We start from the raw sequence: 18983 nt of genomic DNA, 5'->3' as shown, positions 1-18983 counted from the left end.
CTTCGTCGAAACACCCGGTATATGTGCAAGCTTCGGCCGAGAGTAAACAATGAATTCTTACAGTAATGAGGTCACGACACTTTTTGATGTTTCTACAACTCTTTGTTCGGAAAAAAAAAAAAACCAGACAAAAAAGGCGCTTTGGAAAAAAAATTATTCTTTCACAAAGCAAAAGGAAAAAAAAAAAGATCTGTTTGCAATATACTGACAAGAAGGGCCATGTTGTCTTTGCAACAGTGTGTTGGACACTGTCGTCTCCACGAGCGCCGAACTTTGTGTGTGTTGCTTATTTTTAGTTTTGCTATGGCCGTGCTTTGTTTGGGCCAACCATATTCGCCATTGTGTAGCGCGGAGCAGTTTTTCGTTTTCTTTCTTTTAACCTTACAACTGCTCTGGCCTTTTTTGGACAACGGGCTCCGTACCACTAAATGGAATGAGTCATCTCGGGCGAATATTAAAACAAAATATAATTCCAGAATTTTAGGTAACATACTCCTAATTATGTCGTTAACTCCTGGCCCGAAACCATTCGCCGTCGATAGTTTAATATTTCGAGCTTGTTTTTTTTAGATCTTGACGTAAGCTCGGGCTGCAGCCAATGCAACGTAAGCTGATACTGCAGCCAATGCAGCAAACAGCAAAGCACAAGGTCACGGCTTGGAAACATTCTTCCGCGGAACGAGTGCTCGCGCTAGAAAGACGCGTCTGAAAGCCAGGGGTGCGGGCTAGCTCGCGCTCGTGGTTTTAACTGCAGTCTCAGCTTAAAGCGCCGTTCACACTCTTGGGACCGAGTAAGACCGAGAGAGACCAGACCGGTTTTTAAGCCTTTGGCGACTTCTTAGGATTGGATGCGCTGCAGCGGAGCTGGTCCTAAGATATCGCAAGAGGCTTAAAAATTGGTCTGGTCTCTCTCGGTCTTACTGGGTCGCAAGAGTGTGAATGGGCCTTAAGGGTGAACCGAGTATATGACATTGATTTGTGGTTATGTTTCTGAAACTTCTTTTTATTCCCATGTCGAATTGGAGAACTCGGATAATATTGACTTTAAGCTATAACCACTCATTCTACCATTATGTTTTCACGTGCCTTTGACGTACGTGCGAGTTCTCAACTGTAGCTGTGTTTCCGTGGTTATTAGAGCATTTACGCGTAGCAATAGTGCCTTCACATTTGTTACTTAAGTGCTGGTTCGGGTATATGTGTTAGCGTGCGACTGCGTGAAAACGCTTTTGTCCCTGACAGGTTGAGGATAGAAGGCTTTCTAACGGCCGGGCTCCAGCACGTGCTCCGTGCCTTCCGCCGTGCTTTGTCTGCGGTCTCGAGGTACACGAGGCGCCGGAGAGTGGACGAAGGCATAGCCTCCTCTGTACTCACAAAGCCTGGCAGTTCGACGACGGAGCAATAGAGTGCCCGGTCGCAGATTTGGAGCGCGAGGATCTGGTAGCGCAGATCACCAAAGAGCCATTATTCGGAAAACCTGGACGTCAGCGCACAGCCTTTGCAGCGGCGAGGACCCGAAACACACCCGGTCGCTCGGGAGAAGTGTGTTTCGGCGTCTCGCCGCAGCGGGGCGCCAGTCACGTAGCTCTCCTTTCATCCGTTGTCTGCCGCTCCACCTTTTACATCTTGGTGGCCGCTCCTCGTAGTGATCTGCCAGGCTTTGTCAGTTTATAGAGGAGGCTATGACCAAGGTTAGAGGCCCGCGCTGGAGGCGGGACAATAGACGCTCCCCCTGGCCGCTCTCATCTTGTCGGTGACATCCGGTGATTTCTCGCAGTGGGACACGCGCTATGGTAACCGAGGTCCGCGCAACGGATTCTAGTAGAACGCGTGGAGTCGTAACGCAGTCGGTCGTACGTACACTAGCGCAAATGTCTCGACCGGCCCCGATGTGAACGTAACTGGGTCCTTGTGCTCGGCGAAATGTTGACGCACTCTTTCTTTTTTTCTCGTTTTCAGTTGTGCCTGTGTGCTTTTTCGAATGCGGCCTGGAACCACAAGTGCCGAAGTGCGGTGAGCGGAATCTCCTTTACTGCTTCCTCCTCTACTCCAGCTTCGTGGAGAGGGAGCGCCTTTTTCCTCTCGCGAAGTTTTACCGAAACCTTTACTGGGGACGATACGTTACACTGCGTTCATTTGCACTATAGACAGCGCGCTGAGAGTGCCAAATCCTCCCCTAGCGGTGTCTTGGGCAAACCGCGTCCCAGATATAGCACGTGCATCACGCCCTCCATGCTGTCGCGCAGTCAAGCGGCGTCGAGGAGGAGGGTCGCCTCCGGCGCTCCGAGGCACCGGGTTCGCCGAGACATCCGAGACGGCTGCGAGCAGCTTTCACGGCTCGCTCGCCCGCGACGTTTTTGTGCAGGAAGCCGCCCCTTCAAATTCAAAAGAAAAATAAACACGGGGCATACGAGTACAGCAGTTCGAACTACGGAAAACTTGTTTGTGCGAAAACCAGTGGATTTTCGCGGAGTGAGGTATCCCTCTTGTAACATTTGAAGCATTTATTTATTTCCATCAATAATGGGGGAAAACCAAAAAAAAAAAAAGCTGCAGTTCGTAGCTCGATCGGCCCTTGGTACCCCTACTAGGCAAGCAACACAACACAAAAAAGGATATCAATCAATAGAACAAAATTAGCGAAAAAAAAAGAAAAACAAATACAATAGAAGATATGTTTTAAGTACTATACAATGTAAGGGATATCATTCCTGCTCACTGACATAACATCAATTCCTTATGATGCGATATGATTTAGTAGCTCGGGAAGTGCATGTTTAATTCTTTGACGTACAAAGTTAGTTCGTGATTGTGGTAGATGTCATAGATTTATCTGACGGGTTTGACGAATGAAATCGTGCAAATGAAGGTCAGCAATGGCGAGAAATGTTTTATATTTACCTTTTATGGCAGACCGGAATGTTAACATTAATCGGTGTGAATAAATTTTTAAAACGTCAAGTATGGATTACTTTTCAAAAAGAGGCAAGAATGAAAAGTTTTTTGTTTTTGTTTTGCAATATTTGAAGTAAGTTTAAATTCGTTGTGCCGGTAGACCCCCACACCAGATGCGCGTAGCATAAGCCGGGATAGAATAGTGATTTAAAAAGTAGAATTTTGATACTTGTGGGTAAAATGTTTTTATATCTATATATCACACCCACTATTCTAGAAAGCTTAGGGCGAACGCGCCTAATATCGTCGTTCCAAGACATGTTACAAAAAAAAGGTGATCCAAGTGTTTTTACATTTTCAACTTATCGAATAATATCAGTGCCATAATTCAGAATAGAGGATGAGGTTGTTTGAGTTCTGGAATGTAGTTGGAATATTATAGCCTTGCTCTTGCTAGCATTTATATGAAGGGAATGTTTTATGCACGAGGTTTTTAATCTTGAAAGGGCATTATTTGTTTTGCTAATAAGATGTTCACTATTTGATTCAGAAATGATCATACTTGTATCATCTGCATAAATAATAAAATCTACACCAGAGTCAAAAGCAACTTTGTCGTTTATATAAAATAAAAATAAAAGTGGACTTAGAATGCTTCCTTGGGGAACATCGCAATAATGTTAAGGAAGGAGGACCTGTGCTCGTTTATGGAAACATATCGGCAACGGTTCTCAAAATATGACCTTAACAATGAAAATAAACACCCCGAAAGCCATACGAAAATACGAATCTAAAAGTATGCCATGGTTGATGCAATCGAACGCTTTACTAAAGTCAAGGAAAACGCCAATCGTTGTTAACTTTTTTTCTAAATTGTCTAAAATAGAACGCTGCTTGGAGCGCGTCTTCGGCTGGCGCATTTAGCGTTCTACCCCCGCCCATACATGAAAAGTGGTCGCGATGTGGCAACAAATGACGTCACGGGAGCCGGAGTGTCATGCCGCCGGATGTCGCTATCCTGGCGGTTGGTCGTAGAAATGCCGGCGAAAAGCGCGAGCGAACGCGAGTGTCGCTGTCTTCACGGCGTCCCAACTCCTGGCTCCCGAAGCTTCCGTGGTCCGTCAAGCTGGAGATCGACCTGCATCGGAACAGGCGTTTCCCACATTCCGGCGTCAGCGTGACACTTTTATGACGTCATGGGGCGTAAATGGAGAGACCAGTTTTTGGGACGCGGTCAACGTACCAGCCAGAGACGCGTTCCGGGAGCCGCCTAGCAAACAAAGTATTTGGTTCTACCAGCCCCTCGGTATGTAAGAACGCCGTAGTGCTGCAATTTCTACGTCGCGTAACCGAGGCCGGAGCCCACGTTCGACACACATATTGCGTCAGCGTTTTGCTGAGACTCGCGCCCTCACGGCAGAAGCTTGAAAGGCCAGCTCCGGGGTTTCAAGCGTCCCTGCCGAGCGCGCTCGCTCGTGCGGTGCGAGCATAATCATGGCCTCCTATATACTCGCAAAGCCTGGCAGATCGCCACGGGAATTGCGGCCGCCGAAATGGAAAAGGTGGAGCGGCAGACAACGGACGAGAGGAGAGTCACGTGACTGGCGCCCCGCTGCGGCAAGACAACGAAACACACTTGTCCCGAGCGAACAAGTGTGTTTCGGGTCCTTGCCGCAGCAAAAGCTGTGCGCTGACGTCTAGGTTCGTGGAGAAATGGCTCTTTGATGCTCTGTGCAACCAGATCCTTGTGCTCCAAATCTGCGACCGGGCACTCTATGGCTCCGTCGTCGAACTGCCAGGCTTTGTGAGTATATGGGAGGTTATGCCATAATCTCTCAGGGCAACATGCTCGTGCTCGCCGCTTCGGCTTCGATTGCACATGAAGGAAAGCACGAAAAATCACGCTGGAGTAAATAATGAAAATAGCAGTCATCTCGCCTTCCACCAATATGCCCTCTGCGTCGTTGTATGAGGAGTATTACAATAAAAAATAAGTAGCAGAAAATACTCCTGAGGTTTGTGTTCTTTAATCGCTTCAACTGGTGGATGTCGTCCCTTGGCAATTGTCGGCCTTTCGGACACGGTAGCACTTCGTTGAAACACGTTCCCAGCGACGCTGCACCGCGCACGAACGGAGGTTAACGAGCAAGATGGCGGACTGTTCCTCGCGTCCTTCGGCCGGTCAGTGCGGTGGGACGTGATGTTCTTAGACTGTCAGGAAACAAGTTGTCAACCATGACTTTCGGGCAACAAAAGCGTATTTTTCCGATGGTTGCTGTTGCCTTAGTGTGGCTGGGTCGGCGGAGACACGTTTTCCTCGCGTTGACGAACAAAGGTGTCCAACTGTTTCCTCAATCGGGCAGCTCGTTTAGCTGCCTCGCTTTACCCTTACGAGCCATCTTATTTAAACACCAAGCGCGAAAGGTCGCGCCTTCTGCTGCTTCTGAAAGAGCGGTGCGTTTAGAAAGCTGCCGATCAGCGTGCTAGAAACTTCTCATGAACTTACTGGACTCTGTATACCCAACGCGCCACCGGGCGTCGAATCGATTTAGAAGTGACGGTCGGGAGAGCGAGGCCAACGTCATCCGCCGCTTTAAAACGCGGGAATCGAATACAAATTAACGTCTTTTTTTTGCAATATATTTTGCGGGCTATACATGTTCCATTGTTTGTGCGCTAATAGACGAGGGACTTTTCAAGATGTGCTGCGTAAAACTGTGAGCGTTCGGATCATGCACGAGGTGCGCACCATGCACCGAGTGCGGATTATCTAACGAAAAACTTGTTTTTCAGCTGATATTTCCTCCTGCGGAGTGTAGACGGACAAATACAGTAGTTCAGTTATTGGAACCACTTTGGTTGTTCGCTTGCCTTTGAAATGAACCTATGTCAGTCGAATGACAGGGCGCTGAACCATGGCCTCGAATGTGTTCTGCTCAAATCGGCGCACACGTTAACCCCGAGGATCAGGGCGGGCTTTGATAGCTGGCGCTCAAGCCCGCATTTCCGCCCCACGAAATGCCAACCAACGAGTGCGGTAGTCATGCAAATAAACGTACACATCAAACGAGACGACAATGCGGGAAGGCGTCGAAGCGATGAAATAAACGGCGCTGTTTTGAACGTGCGGCATCGAAGCTTCTTAAACCACAGTGCGCGCAGATGTTGAGGCTACTTTGACTAGCCGGAGTAGCTGGGAGGGGCCTCCGTTTTCGACGGCACGCATACTTCACTTCAGCTTACTCCCGGACGCAGCCGACGACCGGTGCTCGTGGGACCATCAAACAGTTCCAAAAGCGCAAGCCATTGCGCCTCTCTGTGCATGATTAGTTCTGCCATGGTAGAAGATGTTCAGAAACATGACGAACACCATGTTGGTACATTTTCGTGGTCCCATCAGCTCGTAGCATCGGCTGTGTCCAGACATGACAACATCAACAACAAATATATTATTTTTATGACTGCGGTGCCCATACCCACCCCTTCTATGCTTGTGGATATGAGCGGGAACTTGGTTACATGGCAGGCAAATAACTGATCCAATTATCCCTGAGCTACCACCGTACTCTCAGTCTTTAGCATTTCTGTTGAACGAGCTAGCCTTCTTACCGCATAGTCGCGAGGGTAGTAGCGTGTGATGGTTCCTTCTAGTTGTAGAGAATCACCGGAGTCATAGCAGTGACGTGGCTTTTTTAATGCCGCCGTATACCAGCTGAAGCTTATTTTACCTTCTCAGAACCAACGCCGATTTCACCGACACTCCTATGGTGGGCCGTGAAAGGCGCGCTTCCGAGCGGCGGATTACGAGGGAGCATGTAAGCACTCTTCCAGTGAACTGTCGTTATTTGTGGCTCATCCTTACGAGAGGTAAACATTGGTGTGACTGGGAGGGGGGGGGGGGGGGGGATGACTTTATTATATTTCAGCTGATGTCCGGGACGATGAGTATTTGAAATAAAAGTATCTAAATTGCGCATTTAAAATACTGGGCATATATTGTTTTTAAAGCATCTTAGATAATGTATTTGTCGATTGTATTTGAATACTCAAATAACCGGAATTGCAGATACAATTGTAATGGAATACAATTTTCTACCCCCTTTTTGGTCACGTGAAAGGAACTAAGGTGTCTCGGTGTTTAGGCAACAAGAGGTCGGCCTGCCCTCGAAATAATTGACTTGTTTTTTTTTTGTTTTTTTTTTTCGTAGGTGAGCAGTCTGCCAGTTCAATACGACTACTTACCTCTAGTTTTTGAGGTACGTCGGACACAAGTTACTACACGACCGCACAGTGGTCGTGTTGTGGCGGGAGGTCTAGTCTCTGACACACTCAGACGGTGATTCTATCTTGGCGATGTGAGTCGTATGTCAAGAGCCTTTTTGTTGCAAGTTTCGATCACAACAAAGATTCAACGATCTCCAAATAGAGAAAGTGGGTTGTGAGAATCGAAGATTGCCTCATAGACAAAATTGCTGCAGTGGCCGCGATGCTCACGTCGAAAGACAGTGGTTAGCATCCATTACCTCTAATCAGGAGACCCGGAGTTTGCATCCCGGCGCCGCCAAAGATCACTCATCTGCATACTTTGTCTATTTGATCTCTAAAGGACGCGTCAGATTATGGAACTGACCCGTCGAACATACCTTCAAAAGTGGTTTCTTTACATCTTGCATAAAAGAACCCCAAATAACGTGTTCGGGTTGAAAACAAATCACAATAAAACAAGCTTTCAGGAGTAATATGCTGAAACAATACTATTCTTAGTAGAGGAGACTGGGGCGGTGCCCAAGGTAGTTGAGATAAGAAACGTTGCAACCAGACTTGTACACGTTACTGAAAAATAGTAAGGAATTATATCTACAATTACTCGAGGCTAAATTGTAATTTATTACAATTACAATTACTTTCCCATGAAAGTAACTGGCCGTTACCCCAAAAAGTAATCCGTTACTTTCGTGGCGTTACTTTTAACATTATTGTCGTCAAGTAAGAAACAAAGGGAAGAGTGTTATTCAAGTTCCTATTGTTGCCACCTGTTCCATTTATTGACCTTGAGTATTTTGAGCAATACCTGACTCTCGAAAGTCTCGTCAGACATTTTGCGTTATTTCTTACTCAATATGTCGACTGCTACGGTGAACACCATTTGAGCTGAGGCACTGGATGGGAGTGCCATATTGTTCCTCACGAATGCTTCATGCTCTGCATTGAGCTTTTTCAGCGGAGCAAGGGAAGTGCTATTTACCTCGAACGTAGAGAAAAGCTTCGTCGTTGCAGCCGTTGCCTGCCATTCGAGAGACTTAGTAGATCCTTCCGATACCCGCGATAACGGAACCCGATAACGATATGATGCATACGCAAAGACGGCGGCGAAGTATTGGATATCGTTATGGGAGTCATCGGACCGATCTTCTAAAATTCTCCGTTGTCTTAATCGCGAAGCTGTAGAAGCCATGAATAGCAAAACATAGTTGTAACAGTAAGGTGATAATTAAATAATAAATAAGGTTTGGCTCGATATTCTTCTTCCTTTGGTTCTGAACAGTTCGAGCCTCACTTGAGGCGTTGGTGAATAAAAAAGTTTCCAGTATAAAAAAATAAGTAATAAAAGAAAAATAGGGACACTCATAGCAACAATTAATTAGAACGTCGGTTAAAACAAGGAAATGTAAACGCACGTTTGCGTTTACGCACGGAGCACGGACCGACTGCAGTTTACTTCGGTGTTCTCCAGATAGACGTCCGTTGATGCCACGGGCAGCAAAGGGTAGAGTACTAGAGTACTAAGTAAGCCACGCAATGGCCCCACTCACGAATTTCACTCTCTCCTCAAGCCCAGAATATCAAGTCTACGTCAGCCACCATTATGTTTTATTTGTAAAAATATCTGCTTGAGATAAGATGCGTCCTGCTGGGGCAAAACAGGAAGAAGAAAGGAAGACTATCACCATTTTCTAAGTGCTCGCAAAAAGCTGACTCACAAATAAGGTAGGGTAGACGGAGCGTTGTCTCGTGTTGTGACATTATGAAAATGGTCGTAGTCACTATAACCGAGAAGGACATTGTTAATTCTTTTCAGTGCACTTACCCCCTCGAGCTTCTCGAAGAGGTGCACAATCACTTGGTGTCCTCCTCTCCCCGTCTTCGATCCGAAAGAAAAACAAAGGGACTAAAAAAAAGCGGAAATAACTTGAAACCCCCCCTCCCTTTTTTTTTTTTTCTTTTTTGTAGAATTGTTCATTTGGATTTTTTGACATTGATGTTAGGGTCTAAAAAAAGATAGATTCAGGGGCTTGGTGTTGCAAAAAAAAAAGGCTTTGCGGAACTGAACAGTGCCAAGCAACCCTTTGGGCTGGTGATTCGCATAACAGTGTCACTGCGCTCGACTTTACAAAAATTAAAAAAAAAAAATCTTTATTTAGAATTGGGGGGGGGGGGGGGGGTTCTGACAAAAAATGTAACGGATTACAAGGAATTCGTTACGTCAAAAATGTAAGGGAATTACTTTAAAATTACTCTAGAAAATATGTAATTATTTCGTTACTAAATTACTGATAAATGTAAGGGATTACAAGTAATTTCGTTACTTGTAACGGATTACGTACATGACTGGTTGCAACCCTGGCAGGCCTTTCGTCAGTCTTTTCGAACTCTTCAAATAGTTCGAAAAGACTTACGAAGAGCCTGTCAGGCTTGAAACGTTTCTTCTCTGAACTACCATGGGACACTGCCTCCGTCTCCTCTAATAAGAGCTTTATTGTTTGAACAGACGTGCATACATAAACATGCACTACATGCATACATACACAGATACCCATTGAAGTGTATTTACTTGAGCGGGCTATTTTTAGCACAACCATGAAGTGATGCGCAAATACAGTAAAGCAACCGAAGGATTTACGAACCATCAGGTTTCAGCTCTTTTAAAACACCACTCCTTCAACCATTAAGACAGCAATAAAAACAATCGGAACAAGCATCCGTAAAACATGATAATACTAGATTGCAGTATATACACGTTGCGTGTAACTATACGTTGCGTGTAAATGCACGTTGTTCCTTCTACGAAGCTGATGTGTTATCCTTTTGTTTTTGGAGAAAGCGTGATGGTAACAGTGCTGGTTTTATTATTGACTTCATTATTTCATTATCTGGCTGCCTAGTTGCAGGAATCAATCGTGCGGTGTTCACGAAAATTGAAAATGAGACTTTGTTCTTTGTGCAAATGAAGCGCACTCCTTTCCTTCATACCCTCAGCTAGGGCACCGCAGGACGTATAACCACATTGAACATAGGCCGTTAATATTCGTTAATCATGTTGATATCCGCAAAAAGAAAAACAAACGATTAGAGAAAAAAGAAAGGCGACATAGAACGCCGGATGCTTCCAAAAATGGCGGGTGATGTGATACAACAATAAGAAATATTGAAGGTTCTTCATTTATCCACTCTTATTTACATTATACTGTTCATTGGTTCGGGGTAGTACTTGACTAGTACTGAAGAGTCAATAGTGTTACAGGAAAGAGAAATTTGATGAATCAGGTGTTTGAGTTAAAAGGATAATACGGCGGCTTATTTTGAGGAACGTTGTTAATGAATAAATTTCAACTTTACGAATGCAATTTCTTATCTTCACAAAACATTCGACATGTTCTTTGAAGACCTATTCACACATACAGCGCAGCGATAAGTCAACACTAAGAACAGCGCTGATGAAGCGCTGACTTGAACCTGAAGGCCCGTGTACACACTTGCCTTTGCTTACAACCGGGTTCTTGTGGTCTCTTTCGACGAGAGAACACGCACTCTGGCGCCATCTATGTGGCGGTCCTGGAACTGCATTTGACTAGAGGGAAGATTTTGAGGTATTTGTAAGATACCTTGAACGTGTTACTTATAACTAATGGTCGCTTATAACATTGCCAAACGTATCAAAAGTATTTTAAACCAGGAAAGAAATACTCAGGCGCGAAAAAAAGAAAATGTATGGTTATTTAAATGTTCTACGGCTACCCGCTAGATGTCGCCGGTGGGTCTTCTCGTCGTAAAATGTTCTAAGAGGTTTTAAGGCTCGCGGTCGTTAGCTATCGCAAGCGTGTGAACCAGTCTTAAGCTAGAACTGTTGCAGCGCTGTATGAGCACTGCGCCACTAATATACCGCAAAGTCACCGCTACATCACAAGGTCAGCGCTCTCTCCAGCGCACACTTATAGCGCTGAGGCACCGCTGTGCTGTATGTGTGACCTTTACAGTCAAGTCATAAAACGTCATATTAGATACGATAATATTCCCTGGAGAGGGGGAACAAGGGGAGCAAAGGCCTACAGAAACCTCCAAGATGCCCCTGGTTCGAAGCCAGGACCAGGCGGATATTTTCAGTCGTACACCAGGCACCTAGTTGTGTTTGTAGATTTGTGTTTTTCCTTTGCCCTTTTGTTCCCCCTCTCCATGGATAATTATCTTTATTCTTTTCTAGCTTGCTTGAACCTTTGCATTAATTGCATTAGCATTATTAGATACAACTTGCAATATCTCAACTACACTTTAAGGACACGTTCACACTATGGCGAACGCAGTTTAACGCACGAGTTCTCGCAACTACTAGACCAACGGCTACTAATTTTGGATATTGTAAAAAAAAAAAAAAAAAAAAAGAAAGTAGCGAGTTTTATAGTTGGGCATAAAAATGCACGGCTTTTTCCTTTCTTTCTTATTTAATTCCTGTTTTCACTAAACTAGGCTTACTTAAGGCTGTATGGGGTTCGGTACCTTTGTGAAGTATTTCTATTCTCCCTTTGTTCCTGACGTCCTCCCAGAATACTAATGCATACAAATACTTCGGTCCATTTTCTTTTTTCCCCGCCATTCATAGCCTTCGAAGTTGCCAGCTATTTCCATATTCCTTTCTCATGGAAACATTGCCTTTTGGGCTGTTGTGCAACTCTTGGCCCATTTGCATTAGTTTATCATCAAAGCTAGGAGTTGCACTCTTATTCGCGGTGTTCTCGCGAACACCGAAAAATTTGTTCCCCGATGCTGGTTATTATTCTAGTGGCATCGAGTGCGAGGGATCAGTATTTTTGGTAGGGCACTCTGAGATATAGGTTGAGATTATTTCTACATTGCAACTCCTTTGTTCGTGAAATGCGGTAAAATGTCGAGCGTTGTCTCGCTTATATATATATATATATATAAATTTTTTTCTCATTGTTTTTTGTCAGCGCACGATCACGCTCTTCGGTTTTCTCTAGATGATCCACAAACGGGGTCATCTAATTCAATCTTTGTCGCCTTTATATGAAATGTAAACAGACATTTGAGTAGGGCGCTGCGAACGTGCTTCATATACATTTTGTTTTCCACAGCGATTGCTCTTTGCGCTCTTCCCTCCACTGAAAATGACGTCCGTCGTCATTGTGGTTGTTTTAGTGGTCGTCGTAGTGGGGGGGGGGGGGGGGGGGGGAGAGTTCGTCGTCGATATTGCCAAGTGTTCGAAAAAGATCGGCCGCCGCCGCGGTGCTCTGAGAATTTGATCCTGGGCCCGCTGCTAGTGAAGCGGACGGGTTACCGCAGAGCTTCGCCTCAACTTTTTTTATTTATTGATTGTACTAGCTACGCCACAGCTTAGAGCGAACCTTCTTCATGAACGACATCTGTACAATACACACGTGGGTATGGGTCTCGTCTAGCGACCCCTAAATGGTTACGGTTGCTGTAACGTCGTGATAGACGATCTTTTTTCATTCCTAATGAATTTCGAATTGAATCGGAGTTAATATTCGAAATGAATAGCTTCGTGTAGGTGGCGCAAACCGCCGCCCGATTAACGTAGTTCAGCCGCATCCGTCCCTGCAGTACAACACAAAGGACAAGGCCTGCGCATTACGTCATCGTCGGTGGATCCCTGAGCTGCCCCAAGCGGCACTGAACGCGCTGAAGCTTGGCGAGGCTACGGCGCAAAGTGGCAGACGCCTGCGTTTTGGCGTCGCTCCTGTTGCGAGACGCTGAAGGACGCGCTGTCGGCGACGCTGACGCTTCGCGAACGAGCTTTGCCTCATTGGCGATCGATATGCGGGTAAGCCAGCTTGTCGTGGCTTTCGCCGGGTCAGGGGTAGAGATGAGAGCATTTCAAACGCAAGCGCTATCAATGGTGTCGGGTCAATTTTAACTTCGAAATGATTTTTATTTCATTTTTATTTTCACATGATTATCTTGCCAAAGGGGATATAGAAACCGCCCGATTCTTTCGTAATATCGCCACTCCGTCGCGTAATTCGAACCTTTTGGTGATTGTGGGTCCGCGGCGTGAGAATCGCGTTCCCCAGCTCGTGGATTATAGTCTTTCGAACGAAGGTGCTCGCTTACGCCTTCCTGACGTGGAAGTATCAGGTACGACTCGTATATCGTTCGTATTTCACGTAATTAGAATTACTTACGCCTCGCAGACCCAACCTTGTTCTGCTGTTCTAGGACGAACATCCAGTTGACGTCCATTTTGATATTAACTGTCGCGCCCCTTATAGGCCGTGAAAGCTTCGAGTGACAGAGCAAAGGACGGGAATATTTCGCGATTTGCAGCCGCGTGGTGTCGGCCATGGGAACTGAGGCGTGACTCCAAATTGGGTGCATCGTAATAGCTTGGCAAAATGTGCCATTATGTGCTCAATTTAAGCCTATCTTTTATAAATAGTGTCGTTTCAACGCGCGTAGATACGTCAAAAGCCTTATATCATCGACGGAATTGTACTTTATTTAGTTTTAGTGGCGCCAGCTGGAGAACCCCACCGGATACTCTCCCGGGAACACGTCACTGCGCACGTGACTCGGAAGGCTGTGTAAGAGCTGAGAGTGGTTGGGAGGCGCCCAAAGCTTCGATTGTTTGGCGATTTGTTTCTTTGTTAAGTCAGAACTAACGAACGTCTGCAAAATTGTTTCTAAGATTTTTACTCCAGACGGGACTGGGAGCAACTGCCAAAATTACTCGACCGAAATCCAAAAATTGCTGTACCGTCCCCTTTTAGTTTCTACGTGACCTACTGAGCACCAGCATGGGGCACAGATGGGACAAAAGTGCTCCGTCAGCTTTCCGCCGGGACTGGTGTTCTGGCGGACTGGACGCTAGTTCCAGTTGAACGCTGACGTGGCACTCGTGTCGATATGTGCCAAACGCTGGTCCTCAGTAGGCGACGTAAAACGTTTGTTAACTTGACCCCCCCCCCCCCCCTCCAAAAAAAAAACAAAAAAGAACCGCTGCATGTTTTTTTTTTTTTGTGCTAGGAATTATATTGTTTAAGAAAGTAGTGGTTAGGGAAAATATACGTCTTGAACTCCGTTTTAAAATGAAGCTGCAGAGTTCCCGGAATCCTGTCGTCAGGATTGCCGACTTCGGCCCCCTGATCAAACTTGTGTAAATATTCCGAATTTAGATTTTTTTTCTCTTTCTTTTTTTTTTTTTTTTTGTTGTCGTGACTTTGAATATTGGAGTTTTTTTCATTATTCTGAATCGACAAAATTATTTAACCTGTGGCTGTTTTTGTGAAAAGAAATCACCTGCCTTTTTTTTACGAACAGGTGACTGATAATATTTCACAGGCGACTGGAAATGTTTCAAAGGTATCTTTGAACTTGGGGGTACTTTTAGGGGATTTCTGGTGATTATTAGTCGTTTTTCGGTGTCTATTTACGGTGTCAGAGAAAAACAAAGGTCATTTATGGTAGCATACGTCGCAGAAAACGGGCGGCGGAGAAAAGCCCGGCAGAGAAAAGCTCACAGTAAAACTGGCCGATGCAGAGAAAAGCTCACTTACGAATCTAAAAATTGAGCATTCACTCGAGTGAAATACGTTCCCTAAACTGAAGTATGCTGGGATGCCTTATGCGGCTGCGGTCATCCTGTATTTCACTAGGAGAATATATTTTTCGAACGTAAACACATCGTGTAACACCTCAGGCGTTTCCTGAATGAAATAAATAATTCCAATAGAACGATAATTAAAAGATAACGGGGAAAATCATAACCAGCATATAGGGCTGCAGCTTGGGTGCTATCTGGATATTTATTTATGAAGTGACCTTTCTTGTTGTATACCGACGCCGCATTGCCAAATCTCTTCAGTTCACCATTTGTTTAAGAAGCCGTGGTTTAATTATTTCCCGCCTCACTCGAACGGAAAACAAGTCGTATTTCCTATAGTCCGTTTACACCAGAATTAGATATGGTAACACTCACGTGAATTGGGTTGGCATAAAAGCGGAAAAAAAGCTACAGCCAGGGTGGAGAATAAAAATCAGGATGACTTAAATCCTGATTTAAGTAAGACAGGTTTTACGAGGCCGATTTAAGTCAAAACTTTCCCGCAAAAATAATCCCAAAATATATTTTTTGGTACATACCGTTTGTTTTTTCAGTTGATTCTTCCAATATGCGCGTAAGTTTTCTATTTAAATAATAAAAAAAAATTCATCGCACGAGAAAGCTTTATATCGGACTGAACACGAGAAGAAATCAGAGTGTCTTTGGAGCAAATCGATGCGTTGAGCTTTATTTGTCCCTCCGACTTTGTTCGTCAGTTACTTCACATCTGTAGCAAGAAGGATATTCTCATTTGCTAACAAATCGTATATTTACATTATTTACAAAAGAGTCAAAATCTGAAGATCGTGGAACGCGGACTGCGTAGCCCTTCGCCTTGTCATCTCGAGCCCCCCGCGTGCAAGTGATGGTGTTTTTCTCGAGCTGGTGTTCCTCGTCGTCTTTACTCGCTGTAGCGTGCCGCTACAGGTACTCCCCCCCTAGCGAGGAGGTGGAGGAGACGAGCGATCAGGTGCTCCTTTGAAGTGTACACGTCGTACTTGGGTTGGAGTTGTGTGTGCTTGGGGTTGCTCGAGATGAGCTGGTTTTATCCTGTCGAGTGAAATTGTATCTTCACGTCCTTTCACGAGCACGATGAAGTACTTGTCGCCGTGTTTTAGAACTTTAAATGGTCCTTCATATGGGTTCTGCAGCGGTCGCTTCACGGCGTCTGTGCGTATGAACACGTGGGTGCAGCGTGACAGTTCTGGGCTGAGGAACACCTTGCGAGAGTTCCGCTGTCGTGTGGGCATAGGTCGTAGTTTCTCGAATGAGGAACGTAGACGGCTTGCGTAGTCCTCTGCTGTAATGGTTTCGGTGTTGGTGGTAGGTGTTAGAAACTCACCAGGGATACGTAGAGGCGTGCCGTACACCATTTCTGCTGTACTGCATCCCAGGTCACTTTTTAGGGACGTGCGTATTCCAAGCATGACGAGTGGTAGAGTTTCCGTCCAAGGCGCGGCCTTACCTTTCGTCTTCAAACTGGCCTTTAGCTGTCTGTGAAACCGTTCCACCATTCCGTTGGAGATGGGGTGATAGGATGTAGTGTGAATATGCTTTGTACCTAGGATCCGCGAGAGGTTCTGGAACAGTGTAGACTCAAATTGTCTCCCTCGGTCTGTTGTGATGGTGGTTGGTGTTCCAAAACGGCTGACCCACATGCTGACGAAGGCCCGTGCTACGGCTTCTGCTGCTATCGATTTGATCGGTGTTGCTTCAGGCCACCTCCTGAAGCGGTCGATGCAGGTCAAAATGTACCGGCAATCGTCGGCTGGCGGGAGTGGTCCCACTATGTCGAGGTGGATGTTGCTGAAACGACCATCGGGAGGTGAAAACTTGCCGAGCGGTGTAGTCGTGTGCCGACCCACTTTCGCGCGCTGGCATTGCACGCACGTGCGTGTCCAATTGCGGATGTCGGCGTTGATCTTAGGCCAGATGAATCGAGCAGTTATGAGATGTTGTGTGGCTCGAATTCCTGGGTGTGAAAGTGAGTGGATTGCTTCAAAAATAGGCTTCCGGAACTTCTCGGGGACATATGGTCTTGGTTGTCCTGTCGACACATCGCAGACCAATGTTGCTTTGCATTCCGGAATCTTTATGTCTTGTAGGTTCAGTGACCTTGTTTCCCACAAATGTGGTAGTGTTGTATCCGTGCTCTGCGCTGCTGCTAGTTCTTCGTAGTCGACAGCGTTCCGTTCGGTAGAGCAGGTGTTCACACCAATTCGAGAGAGTGCGTCTGCTACGGAGTTGTCTTTGCCTGGTACAAAGCGGATGTCCGTCGTGAACTCCATGACGTAAGCCATTTGCCGTATCTCTCTTGGCGTGTGCGTTTCACTGCTAGATGTTAAAGCATACGTCAGCGGCTTGTGATCAGTCATCACAAAGAATGTTCGTCCCTCGAGGTAGTAGCGGAAGTGTCTGATGGCAAGGTAGACTCCGAGTAGTTCCCTTCCGAAAGTGCTGTAGCGGCACTCAGTGGTTGACAGCTTCTTCGAGAAGAATGCCAATGGTTTCCATGTTCCGTTGATGTTCTGCTGGAGGACAGCTCCGACGGCGGAGTTAGAGGCGTCTACCATGACCGATGTTGGCGCTCCAGCCTTTGGATGGGTCAGCAGTGTAGATTTTGCAAGTTCCTCCTTGATGGCGGAAAACGCTGCGTCAGCAGTTGGTGTCCAAGTCAGAACGGAGTTCTTGTTTGGTTTTCCTTGCAAAAGGTCATGCAGGGGCTGGAGGATCGTGGCACACTGAGGAACAAAGCGCCTGTTGAAGTTCACGAGCCCGAGAAACTCGCGGAGTTTCTTTGTTGTAGGAGGTTGCGGGAACTCGCGGATGGCTTCTACTCGCTGTGGCAGCGGCCGTATGCCGTGACTGTCGACGCGATGGCCCAGGAAATCCAGGCCCTCGACGCCGAATGTGCACTTTGCAGGGTTGACGATCAATCCATAGTTTTCAAGGCGAGAGAAGAGCTGACGTAGGTGGTCTACGTGGTCTTTCGGGTTGTCGCTGAAAATGAGGATGTCGTCCATGTATGCGAAAGTAAAGGTCAGGCCGCGTAGGACTTGGTCGATGAACCTTTGGAAGGTCTGAGCCGCATTGCGGAGACCAAACGGCATCCGCAAGTACTCGAACATGCCGAATGGGGTTATTATGGCGGTCTTCGGAACGTCGGCCGGTTCCACAGGAATTTGGTGGTACGCTTTCACGAGGTCCACCTTACTGAAGATGGTTGCTCCATGCAAGGCGCCGGTGAAATCCTGTATGTGGGGAATTGGATAGCGATCGGGGACCGTGCTCTGGTTGAGGGCTCTGTAATCCCCGCATGGACGCCAGTCGCCGCTCTTCTTTGGGGCCATGTGGAGGGCCGATGACCAGGAGCTGGAAGAAAGCCGGACGTAGCCAAGCTCGAGCATGTGCTCAAATTCCTGCTTCGCTACCCGCAAGCGATCTGGAGCTAGGCGTCTAGGTCGAGCAAACACCGGAGGTCCCTTCGTCTCGATATGGTGGGTCACGGTGTGTTTCACCGGTATGTCCCTTGAAGTTGGACGAAACACCTCGGGGAATTCGTCGAGGATATCCGTCCATTGGGAGGTGGGCTCCACTTGGGGGAGGCTGGGCGCCTCTTGGACTCCCTTCGCAGATATTCCCTGCACGGTGAGGCGAGTCTCAATATCGTGAAGCAGTCTTCGCTTTACATCCACCATGAGCGCAAAATGCCGGAGAAAGTCGGCTCCTATGATGGGTTGAAGAACGTCGGCGATTAAGAAAACCCACCGAAACGTCCGTCTGAGGCCGATGTCGAGAGTGATTGACTTTTGTCCGTACGTCTTAATTGGTGAACCATTCACTGCATGTAGTGGCGGGGTGTCTTGTCGATGCCGTCGATCTTCCAGCGTAGGTGGAACGACGCAAATCTCGGCTCCCGTGTCTACTAGGTACCGGACCTTGGTGGTTCGGTCGGTTACGTAGAAAAGACGGTTGGACTCCAGGCCGGCTACACCATCCGCCTCTAGTGTGCGGCCTTGCCGTTTCCCGTGAAAGTACACGGAGGTTGGCACTTCTTGGCATCATTTCCGTGACGGTAGTGGTACCAGCAGACCTGGTGTTTTGCAGGAGACTTGCTTCGGCGGCGTTCTTCGTTGGTTCGTCGACTCGCGCTCGAGGATCGGGAGTGACGCATGCGGAGGTCCTTGAGCTCTCGCGTGAGTTGATCGATCTTGGCTTCCATCCGAGAGTT

The 18983-nt window shown here is 46.6% G+C and overlaps 1 protein-coding gene across 1 annotated transcript in view; it reads left to right on the top strand.

Moving 5' to 3' along the window:
* The window catches only part of LOC8038356 (calcium uniporter protein, mitochondrial), a 225842-nt gene that overhangs the window by 138911 nt on the left and 67948 nt on the right, over positions 1-18983 (top strand). Inside the window, exon 2 of the mRNA XM_029995234.3 lies at positions 1960-2013. Within this exon, the coding sequence (XP_029851094.2) occupies positions 1960-2013 (54 nt within the window). The remainder of the gene's footprint in view (positions 1-1959; positions 2014-18983) is intronic.

The sequence above is a fragment of the Ixodes scapularis genome, unplaced genomic scaffold (genome assembly GCF_016920785.2).
Source record: "Ixodes scapularis isolate PalLabHiFi unplaced genomic scaffold, ASM1692078v2 PGA_scaffold3__209_contigs__length_174095766, whole genome shotgun sequence".
Lineage (NCBI taxonomy): Eukaryota > Metazoa > Arthropoda > Arachnida > Ixodida > Ixodidae > Ixodes > Ixodes scapularis.
Note: the sequence above shows the minus strand (reverse complement) of the source record. Positions and strands in the feature narration are given on the sequence as shown.